Source organism: Pseudophryne corroboree, chromosome 3 (assembly GCF_028390025.1).
Source record: "Pseudophryne corroboree isolate aPseCor3 chromosome 3, aPseCor3.hap2, whole genome shotgun sequence".
Lineage (NCBI taxonomy): Eukaryota > Metazoa > Chordata > Amphibia > Anura > Myobatrachidae > Pseudophryne > Pseudophryne corroboree.
In genome coordinates this window covers 781206436-781218753 of record NC_086446.1, presented here as the reverse complement: position 1 = coordinate 781218753, position 12318 = coordinate 781206436, and the positions used below count along the sequence as shown (strand labels likewise).

Below are 12318 nucleotides of genomic sequence, written 5' to 3'. Positions count from 1 at the left end.
CTCTGCCCCTACCCGTGTGTGCTTCAATCCTTACCTGTGGCTGCCTCTGCCCCCACCCGTGTGTGCCACTGCCTCTGCACCTACCCATGGGTGCCTCTGCCCCTACCTGTGGGTGCCTCTATCGTTACCTATGGGTGCCTCTGCCTCTACCCTCTGCCCCTACCCGTATGCCTATGCACCTACCCATGTGTGCCTCTGTCCTTACCCGTGTGTGCCTCTATCCTTACCTGTGGGTGCCTCTGCCCCTACCCATTTGTGCCTCTGCCCCTACCCGTGGGTGCCTGTGCCCCTACCCATGTGTGCCTCTGCCCCTACCTATGTGTGCCTTTGTGTATATTGCTCCCCTACCCATGTGTGCCTTTGTGTATATTGCACCAGCCATTCCAGAGTTATGCCGAAAACTATGGATTTTTACATGTCACCTTCTTCCCACCCCCCACCCCTAGGGGTGCTAGGGGTGTCTTACCCCCACAGTATTTTTTTACAAATTGTAAGTCATATGTGTACCAAGTTTGGCGTCAATTGCTCCAGGAATTTCAGAGTTATGCTGGAACATACATACACACACATACATACATACATACATACATACATACATACATACAGTACGTCCATTTTTATACATATATAGATAGATATAGCTGTCATAGAAGGAATCTTCCCTTCCCCATGAATATGCCCCTGGGCTAAGAGACAGGGGAGGCTAAGAGACACGAGGTGATAGGGGGCTTGGAGACACAGTGGAATGGGGAGGCTGAGTGACACAGGACAATGGGGAGGCTGAGAGACACAGGGGGGTGAGAAGAATGGTCCTGTAGAGCGAAAGGCGATCATGTGGCTGGAGGACTGGAGCGATATAGGCGAGGAGTGAGGCTGGAGAGAGACGGAGGGTGGGTGAATAAGCCAATGGCCAACTAGCCTGTACCTACCTTGGAGGGATAAGGGGACCCAAAATGATGAGTGTACCGGGCCCCAAGATTTCTGTTGCCGGCCCTGAAATCGCCAGGCAATGTTTGTCGACAGTTTATCATGCCAATATATCAGCTATACAGAATAATGAATGTGATAACTGTCGACCATTGTCGTGCTCCTTGAGATGCTTTGGGAGAACCAATGTGAAAACAGAACCAAGTTGATAAGCGACTGATTCATACATTTTCTCCTGTATTTGGAGTATTAGCTGCCTTTGCCAGATTCCTTAGCCATATACTGTATGGGAATCGTTTGATGTTTCCTCGGACAGATGGTTCTGTTGGCTGATATATAACCTTGCAATGATGAGAATCCGATATTTCCTAGGACTCAACAATGTTTTGTTACAAATGTAAAAAGCATCGGTAGTACCAATGTTTTATTTCAATGTCCTGGCAACTGAATGTTTGGCTTGGCTGAATATTGGCTCTGCACCCCTCCCCACAGGCCCGTGAATTGTGACCTAATGCTGTGGGATGGGGGGTGCCTAAATCGGGGAGCGGGTGGGGCTATGATTGCGGGCCGAACATCTGTGTTTTACTTTCATCTCTATTAACCCAGCAACTCTAGTGGGCATAGCGGGTACTGTCATACTGTGTAAAACTGAGGGCCCAAGTGAGACTGCATGCACGTGGCCCCTACACAAGCTCAGAGGAGCTGATCTGGGGCCACAAAGCACATGAGCATTAGCGGGCCCCATAGCAGTCACCTTGGCTCTTCCAGCAGACATTACACTCTCAGGCTTTGAGGTGTATTAATGTAGATTTTTTTTTTTTATTATTATTATTATTATTATTTTCATTGTATATTGTTTAAATCTTAGGCGAGCTCTCACTGCAGACAGTTGCTTTGCTACAAAAGGAAAATAGGGGTGACCTGTCATTTTTTTCAGTTGCAGCTTTTTTCTAAAGACCTTCAGGCCCAGTTCAAAGAGTTGGACCCTCAGAACTCTGGATGTGTCTCAGTAGAAGAGTTTCTGGACATTCTGCAAGACCTGAGCCCGGCTCTGACCCAACACCAGTGTGACACGATAATCGCCAAATGTGCTCAGGGGCAGAACAGGTATGTCCGTGCTATTCATATCGTGAGGAATGCCATTATACGAGGTCACGATAATGTCACCTGCCCCATATCAATAAAGCTATGGATTGTCATTTCATACCTCAACAAAATAACAATTGTTCTTTGTATTCCGCACATGGCTCATTGCATACCTTGCTAGGCAGAGCAACAAGTAAAAGGAGCCTCCCAACTGCCCCACCACCGCAGGACAGTGCACCGTGCAGTGGCGGAACTAGCGAGCGGTGGGCCCAGGTGTGACAAAATGCTTTGGGCCCCCCATCCCATCCACGTCCACCCCCTCACCCCTGGAGAGGATCTGGTGAGGGGGGCCTGCTCAGGGCCAGAGAAATGGATACCTAGCAACAGTGCCGTAACTAGACATTTTAGCACTGTGTGCAAGAAACGGCATCGGAGCCCCACCCCTGCATGCAAAACAGGGGCAGTGCGCGCCATAGGCGCGCGCAAAAATACATAGTGGCGTGGCTTCGTGGGGAAGGGGTGTGGCCACAAAATAATACCAATTCATAAAATGGTGAACAGTAGTCTCCATTATTCAAATTACGCCGCACAGTAGCACCACTACACCAGGTAGAGACCCTTTTACACCTTAGGGCGGACAGATTCCACTTTTTACACATTACAGCAGACAGCGTCCCCTTTTTACACATAACGGCAGACAGCGTGCCCTTTTTACACATAACGGCAGACAGCGTGCCCTTGTTACACATAGCGGCAGACAGCGTACACTTTTTTACACATAACGGCAGACAGCGTGTCCTTGTTAAACATGGCGGCAAACAGCGTGCCCTTTTTACACATAACGGCAGACAGCGTGCCCTTTTTACACATAACGGCAGACAGCGTCCCCTTTTTACACATTACGGCAGACAGCGTGCCCTTGTTACACATTGCGGCAGGCAGATTCCCCCTTTTTACACATTGCGGCAGGCAGATTACCCCTTTTTACACATTGCGGCAGGCAGATTCCCTCTTTTTCTACAATATAGGCAAAGGAGGGGGAATGCACCTGACTCAAGCGCAGTGGAGAATGATTTCAACGTTGTGCAAGGTTCTGCAACCCTTTGAACTTGCCACACGTGAAGTCAGTTCAGACACTGCCAGCCTGAGTCAGGTCATTCCCCTCATCAGGCTTTTGCAGAAGAAGCTGGAGACATTGAAGGAGGAGCTAAAACAGAGCGATTCCGCTAGGCATGTGGGACTTGTGGATGGAGCCCTTAATTCGCTTAACCAGGATTCACGGGTGGTCAATCTGTTGAAATCAGAGCACTACATTTTGGCCACCGTGCTCGATCCTAGATTTAAAACCTACTTTGTATCTCTCTTTCCGGCAGACACAAGTCTGCAGAGGTTCAAAGACCTGCTGGTGAGAAAATTGTCAAGTCAAGCGGAACGTGACCCGTCAACAGCTCCTCCTTCACATTCTACCGCAACTGGGGGTGCGAGGAAAAGGCTAAGAATTCCGAGCCCACCCGCTGGCGGTGATGCAGGGCAGTCTGGAGCGAGTGCTGATATCTGGTCCGGACTGAAGGGCCTGCCAACGATTACTGACATGTCGTCTACTGTCACTGCATATGATTCTGTCACCATTGAAAGAATGGTGGAGGATTATATGAGTGACCGCATCCAAGTAGGCACGTCAGACAGTCCGTACGTATACTGGCAGGAAAAAGAGGCAATTTGGAGGCCCTTGCAGAAACTGGCTTTATTTTACCTAAGTTGCCCCCCCTCCAGTGTGTACTCCGAAAGAGTGTTTAGTGCAGCCGCTCAAATTGTCAGCAATCGGCGTATGAGGTTACTTCCAAAAAATGTGGAGAAGATGATGTTCATCAAAATGAATTATAATCAATTCCTCCGTGGAGACATTCACCAGCAATTGCCTCCAGAAAGTACACAGGGACCTGAGATGGTAGATTCCAGTGGGGACGAATTAATAATCTGTGAGGACGGGGATGTACACAGTGAAAGGGGTGAGGAATCGGTCGATGAGGAGGAGGTGGACATCTTGCCTCTGTAGAGCCAGTTTGTGCAAGGAGAGATTGATTGCTTCTTTTTTGGTGGGGGCCCAAACCAACCAGTCATTTGAGTCACAGTTGTGTGGCAGACCCTGTCGCTGAAATGATGAGTTTGTTAAAGTGTGCATGTCCTGTTGTTTATACAACATAAGGGTGGGTGGGAGGGCCCAAGGACAATTCCATCTTGCACCTCTTTTTTCTTTCATTTTTCTTTGTATCATGTGCTGTTTGGGGACTACTTTTTAAAGTGCCATCCTGCCTGACACTGCAGTGCCACTCCTAGATGGGCCAGGTGTTTGTGTCGGCCACTTGGGTCGCTTAGCTTACTCACACAGCTACCTCATTGCGCCTTTTTTTTTCTTTGCATCATGTGCTGTTTGGGGACAATTTTTTTAATCTGCCATCCTGTCTGACACTGCAGTGCCACTCCTAGATGGGCCAGGTGTTTGTGTCGGCCACTTGGGTCGCTTAGCTTAGTCACACAGCTACTTCATTGCGCCTCTTTTTTTTCTTTGCATCATGTGCTGTTTGGGGACTATTTTTTTAATCTGCCATCCTGTCTGACACTGCAGTGCCACTCCTAGATAGGCCAGGTGTTTGTGTCGGCCACTTGGGTTGCTTAGCTTAGTCACACAGCTACCTCATTGCGCCTCTTTTTTTCTTTGCATCATGTGCTGTTTGGGGACTATTTTTTTAATCTACCATCCTGTCTGACACTGCAGTGCCACTCCTAGATGGGCCAGGTGTTTGTGTCGGCCACTTGGGTCGCTTAGCTTAGTCACACAGCTACTTCATTGCGCCTCTTTTTTTAATTTGCATCATGTGCTGTTTGGGGACTATTTTTTTAATCTGCCATCCTGTCTGACACTGCAGTGCCACTCCTAGATAGGCCAGGTGTTTGTGTCGGCCACTTGGGTTGCTTAGCTTAGTCACACAGCTACCTCATTGCGCCTCTTTTTTTCTTTGCATCTTGTGCTGTTTGGGGACAATTTTTTTAATCTGCCATCCTGTCTGACACTGCAGTGCCACTCCTAGATGGGCCAGGTGTTTGTGTCGGCCACTTGGGTCGCTTAGCTTAGTCACACAGCTACCTCATTCCATCTCTTTTTTTCTTTGCATCATGTGCTGTTTGGAGACTATTTTTTTGAAGTGCCATCCTGTCTGACACTGCAGTGCCACTCCTAGATGGGCCAGGTGTTTGTGTTGGCCACTTGGGTCGCTTAGCTTAGTCATTCAGCGACCTTGGTGCAAATTTTAGGACTAAAAATAATATTGTGAGGTGTGAGGTGTTCAGAATAGACTGGAAATGAGTGGAAATTATGGTTATTGAGGTTAATAATACTGTGGGATCAAAATGACCCCCAAATTCTATGATTTAAGCTGTTTTTGAGGATTTTTTGTAAAAAACACCCAAATCAAGAACACAACCGAATCCGACAAAAAAATTTCAGGGAGGTTTTGCCAAAACGCGTCCGAATCCAAAACACGGCCGCGGAACCTAATCCAAAACCAAAACACAAAACCCTAAAAATGTCCGGTGCACATCACTAGACTTTTAACAAAGTTCAGGAGGGAAACATTCTTCAAAGGAAGAGGAGTATTAGAACTCGAGGACATACACTGAAACTGGAGGGAGGCAGGTTCAGGGGAATTTAAGGGAACATTACTTTACAGAAAGGGTAGTGGACAAGTGGAATAGTCTTCCATCAGAGGTGGTAGAGGCTAAGACTGCAGAGCATTTTAAACATGCTTGGGATAGGCATATGAATATCCTTACAAAGAATTAAGGTTCAAAAAGGGTTGAGATTACCTGAAGGATAAAAAAGGTACAGACTAGATGGGCCAAGTGGTTCTTATCTGCCGTCAAATTCTATGTTTCTATGTAACATGTATAAGGGGCTCTATTGTGATGTAACGTGTATCAGCGGCTCTACTGTGTGGGTGAAGTTTATAAGGGGTACTACTGTGTGGTGTAATGTTAAAAATGGGCAATACTGTGCGGTGTAATCTGAATTGGTACTATTCTGTGACCACACCTCTTCCCCATGAAACCCTACACCTATATTTTTGTTGCGTGCCTTAGGCGTGCACAGTCCATATTTTGAACAGGAGGGGCACGCAAAGGAATCTTTCGCCCTGAGATCCACAAGGTCTAGAACTGGCCCTGTCACGGATTTAGGATTTTTTTAATACTTTTTCTCTTAAAATGTAACATGCCCCCAATTCAGTACAGGAGAGGAGGCGCCAAAATGTACCCTTTGCTCCGAGCACCATGGCACCTAGCTCCACCTCTGATTACAGTCTGGCAGTGCTTTAAGCATCCCGGAAATATACCCAATGTAACAAAAATTGCATAGAATGTATAGTATGGAACGGCATACGCACCATAGAATGTATAGTATGGAGCGGCAAACACACCATAGAATGTATAGTCTGGAGCGGCAGACGCAACATAGAATGTATAGTATGGAACGGCAGACGCAACATAAAATGTATAGTATGGAGCGGCAGACGCACCATAGAATGTATAGTCTGGAGCGGCAGACGCAACATAGAATGTATAGTATGGAACAGCAGACGCACCATAGAATGTATAGTATGGAGCGGCAGACGCACCATAGAATGTATAGTCTGGAGCGGCAGACGCAACATAGAATGTATAGTATGGAACAGCAGACGCACCATAGAATGTATAGTATGGAGCGGCAGACGCACCATAGAATGTATAGTCTGGAGCGGCAGACGCAACATAGAATGTATAGTATGGAACGGCAGACGCAACATAAAATGTATAGTATGGAGCGGCAGACACACCATAGAATGTATAGTCTGGAGCGGCAGACGCAACATAAAATGTAATGTATGGAACAGCAGACGCACCATAGAATGTATAGTATGGAGCGGCAGAAACACCATAGAATGTATAGTCTGGAGCGGCAGACACACCATAATATGTACAGTATGGAATGGCAGACACACCATAGAATGTATAGTATGGAATGGCAGACACACTATAAAATGTAATGTATGGGACGGCAGACGCACCATAGAATGTATAGTATGGAACGGCAGAAGCACCATAGAATGTATAGTATGGAACGGCAGACACACCATGAAATGTATAGTATGGAACGGCAGATGCACCATAGAATGTATAGTATGCAATGGCAGACGCACCATAGAATGTATAGTATGGAACGGCAGACACACCATAGAATGTATAGTATGGAACGGCAGACACACCATAGAATGTATAGTATGGAACGTTAGACGCACCATAGAATGTATCGTGTGGAACGGAAGACGCACCATGGAATGTATACTATGTAACGGCAGACGCACCATAGAATGTATAGTATGCAATGGCAGACGCACCATAGAATGTATAGTATGGAACGGCAGACGCCCCATAGAATGTACAGTATGAAACTGCAGACACACCATAGAATGTATAGTATGGAACGGCAGACGCACCATAGAATGTATAGTATGGAAAGGCAGACGCCCCATAGAATGTGTAGTATGGAGCAGCAGACGCACCATAGAATGTATAGTCTAGAGCGCCAGACGCAACATAAAATGTAGAGTATGGAACGGCAGACGCACCATAGAATGTATAGTTTGGAACGGCAGACGCACCATGGAATGTATAGTATGGAACGGCAAACGCACCATAGAATGTATAGTATGGAACGGAAGATGCACCATAGAATGTATAGTATGGAACAGCAAACGCACCATAGAATGTATAGTCTGGAGCGCCAGACGCACCATAGCATGTATAGTATGGACCAGCAGATGCACCATAGAATGTATAGTATGGAACGGCATACGCACCATAGAATGTATAGTATGGAATGGCAGACGCACCATAGAATGTATAGTATGGAGCGGCAGACGCACCATAGAATGTATAGTCTGGAGCGCCAGACGCACCACAGAAAGTATAGTATGGAACAGCAGACACACCAAAGAATGTATAGTATGGAACGGCAGACGCACCATGGAATGTATAGTCTGGAGCGCCAGACGCAACATAAAATGTATAGTATGGAACGGTAGATGCACCATACAATGTATAGTATGGAACGGCAGACGCACCATAGAATGTATAGTATGGAACGGCAGATGCACCATAGAATGTATAGTATGGAACGGCAGACACACCATAGAATGTATAGTATGGATAGTATGAAATGGCAGCCGCACCATAGAATGTATAGTATGGAACGGCAGACGCACCATAGAATGTATAGTATGGATAGTATCTAACGGCAGCCGCACCATAGAATGTATAGTATGGAACGGCAGCCGCACCATAGAATGTATAGTATGGAACGGCAGACGCACCATAGAATGTATAGTATGGAACGGCAGCCGCACCATAGAATGTATAATATGGATAGTATGGAACGGCAGCCGCACCATAGAATGTATAGTATGGAACGGCAGCCGCACCATAGAATGTATAGTATGGAACGGCAGCCGCACCATAGAATGTATAGCATGGAACGGCAGCCGCACCATAGAATGTATAGTATGGAACGGCAGACGCACCATAGAATGTATAGTATGGAACGGCAGCCGCACCATAGAATGTATAGTATGGAACGGCAGACGCACCATAGAATGTATAGTATGGATAGTATGGAACGGCAGACGCACCATAGAATGTATAGTATGGAACGGCAGCCGCACCATAGAATGTATAATATGGATAGTATGGAACGGCAGCCGCACCATAGAATGTATAGTATGGAACGGCAGCCGCACCATAGAATGTATAGTATGGAACGGCAGCCGCACCATAGAATGTATAGCATGGAACGGCAGCCGCACCATAGAATGTATAGTATGGAACGGCAGACACACCATAGAATGTATAGGATGGAACGGCAGACGCACCATAGAATGTATAGTATGGAACAGCAGATGCACCATGGACTGTATAGTATGGAGCTGCAGATGCACCATGGAATGTATAATATTGTTACGCACACCAGTGCTAACAGGAGTATACCGGTGTATGAACAGAGAGGGATGCGAGGCAAAACGAGCTCACAGACAGTATAACACAACATACACAGGAGGTGATGGAATAACTAATAAACACAAAATGAACGGGGAAGCCCAAAGGCTCAGGAATTGGGTGTCTCCCTAGTGTCAGGAATGCTCAGATGGAATAGAGCGGACAATGAAGCGAGATGTAGTGATTTAACATGTGGAGCACCCAAAATGATGTTGCTAAGAGCAACAGGAAAAACCCCAAAGGGTTACCAACGGGTGTGGGAATAAACTCCTTGGTCAGAGATAGAAATATAGACACAAGGAGATTATCCACAATCCTAACCCCCACTTGCAGGGCACAGGTTCAGCTTACTGCCACTAAACTGACACCTGGACGCCTTGCACAGTGAGGGAGGATTAAGCAAGCAGGTCTGAGAGTACAGCCGCAAACCTGCTGGGTTCACAGAATAGCAAAAGAACCCCAGCAGGTTAAACAACTGACTCCAGTCTTACTGCTAGGTCCGGATTGGCAGAATGAAGTACCGAATCCCAAGGCCTATTCGCAGTAAGCAACAAGTAAATACAAAGTCACACAGTACTAGCTAACTCTCTGGAACTGACTAACAAACAAAGATTCAGCAGCATTTGCCTAGCCTGAGAGGATGGTTTATATAGCAGGTGCTGTCCACGCCCCACTCAGACCTCACAGACGGTGAGCACAAAACCAGCGCCGGATTCCCTGCCGTGCACAGAGCCTGTAACCACTACACAGTAAAAACCCGGACCGGAGTATCAGCTGCGCTCAGGTTACTTCGCTAACACTTGCCTCCCGGTTGCCATGGCGACGTGGCAGTACAGAACAGGAGATCCTAACAGTACCCCCCCTCTGACGAGGGGTCAAAGAACCCCTACCACCGGGTTTATTGGGGAACTGCGAGAAGAAAGAGCGTATCAGTCTGGGGGCATGAAGATCACAACTGCGCACCCACGACCGCTCCTCCGGGCCATACCCCTTCCAGTGCACCAAAAATGACAGCTGACCCCGAACCATCTTGGAGTCAAGAACCCTTTCAACCACAAACTCCCTCTGACCCCGTATCAGAAGAGGAGAAGGTCTTCCACTGGAAGAAGGATTACTAACCGCCAGTTTTAAAAGGGAACAATGAAATGTTTTATTGATACCCAATGAACGGGGCAGATCTAACTGAAATGCCACCGGATTGATAACCCTGGTGATCTAATAAGGGCCGATGAACCGGGGGCCTAACTTATGAGATGGCTGTCTCAACTTCAAATTCTTGGTGGACAACCAGACAAAGACTCCTAATTTAAAGCTGCAGGGTCTTCTCCGCTTATCAAAAACCCTTTTGGTCACTAATGACACAGACACAAGGGCTTTCTTAACTTTCCTCCAAATACCCCTAAGGGCCGAAACCACAGAGGAACCACCAGGCGTGGAATCCAGGGGGCCAAAAGAATTGGCCTTAGGATGATGCCCATACACACAAAGGAAGGGAGAGATCCCTGTAGCAGAGTGAGCCACGTTGTTATAGGCAAACTCCGCCATCGACAGATGAGCAACCCAGTCAGTATGACACTTGGAGACATAACACCTGAGGAACTGCTCCAAGGACTGGTTCACCCTCTCAGTCTGCCCATTAGACTGTGGATGGTAGCCTGACGACAAGCTCACAGAAATCTGGAGATCAGAACAAAATGCCCTCCAGAATTTGGCCACAAACTGGGATCCACGGTCAGAGACCACATCAAGTGGCAACCCGTGGAGGCGCACAACATGCTGCATAAATAACTCAGACAGGCATCTGGCAGATGGCAACCCAACCAGTGGAACGAAATGCGTCATCTTCGAAAACCTGTCAACGACAACCCAAATGGCTGTCATCCCCGAGGATTTGGGCAAGTCCACCACAAAATCCATGGAAATGTGGGTCCATGGCTTAGATGGAATAGAGAGTGGATGTAATGGGCCGACAGGAACCCCTCTAGGAGTTTTATTTCGGGCACAAACGTCACATGCCCGAACCCACTGATCCACATCCCTAGCCACCGAGGGCCACCACACCGCCCTAGACAGCAACTCCCGAGTTCTGGCAATACCCGGATGCCCTGCCGACCTCTTGGCATGGAATTCCAGGAACACACGCTGTCTTAACCTAGGAGGCACAAACAAGAGACCTACCGGAAGGTCTGGAGGAGCCTGCTCCTGTGCTCTAAGGACTAATGACAAGAGGTCCTGGGTAATGCCCACTTTAATACATGATGGGGACACAATGGGCAATGGCTCCTCGGTGGTCTCTTGGACTGGAGCAAAACTCCGCGAGAGTGCATCAGCCTTGATGTTTTTTGACCCAGGGCGATATGTTATCAAAAAATTAAAGCGAGCAAAAAACAAAGCCCATCGTGCTTGCCTGGCATTGAGCCGCTTCGCTGACTCTAAATATGCCAGATTCTTATGGTCGGTGAGAATTGAGACCACAAACTTAGCCCCCTCAAGCCAGTGTCTCCACTCCCCGAGTGCATCCTTTATAGCCAACAATTCCCGGTTACCCACATCATAATTCATCTCGCAGACGAAAATTTACGGGAAAAGTAAGCACAGGGATGAAGGCGATTATCAGACACCCCCATTTGAGAGAGCACTGCCCCAATACCTATCTCAGAGGCATCCACTTCTACCACAAAAGGACGCTCTGGATCTGGGTGTCGCAGCACCTTGGCCGAGACAAATGCCCTTTTGAGACTGGCAAAGGCCGCTTTGGCCTCACAAGACCAGTGAGCAACATCCGCCCCTTTCTTAGTGAGTGCCACCAAGGGGGCCACTATAGACGAAAATCCAGCGATGAACCGTCTATAAAAATTCGCAAAGCCCAGAAAACGCTGAAGCGCCTTCAAACTAGTGGGCTGCACCCAATCCAGGACTGCCTGTACCTTAGAACCCTCCATTTGGAAACCTTCTGAGGAGATAATATACCCTAGAAATGCGATTTGCTGGACTTCAAATTCGCACTTCTCCAGCTTCGCCCCAAGCTGGTGGTCTCTGAGTTTCTGGAGGACTAAGCGTACATGCTTCCGATGTTCCTCCAGGGAATGGGAGAAGATTAGGATGTCATCTAGATAAACAACTAAAAATCTATCCAAATATTCCCTGAGCACATCGTTCATGAATTCCTGGAAGACTGCCGGGGCATTAGAGAGCCCAAAAGGCATCACCAAATATTCATAA

At 47.5% G+C, this 12318-nt stretch overlaps 1 protein-coding gene across 1 annotated transcript in view; it reads left to right on the top strand.

Annotated features, from left to right (window-relative positions):
* The window catches only part of LOC135056883 (EF-hand calcium-binding domain-containing protein 6-like), a 197959-nt gene that overhangs the window by 146838 nt on the left and 38803 nt on the right, over positions 1–12318 (top strand). Inside the window, exon 16 of the mRNA XM_063962626.1 lies at positions 1865–2034. Within this exon, the coding sequence (XP_063818696.1) occupies positions 1865–2034 (170 nt within the window). The remainder of the gene's footprint in view (positions 1–1864; positions 2035–12318) is intronic.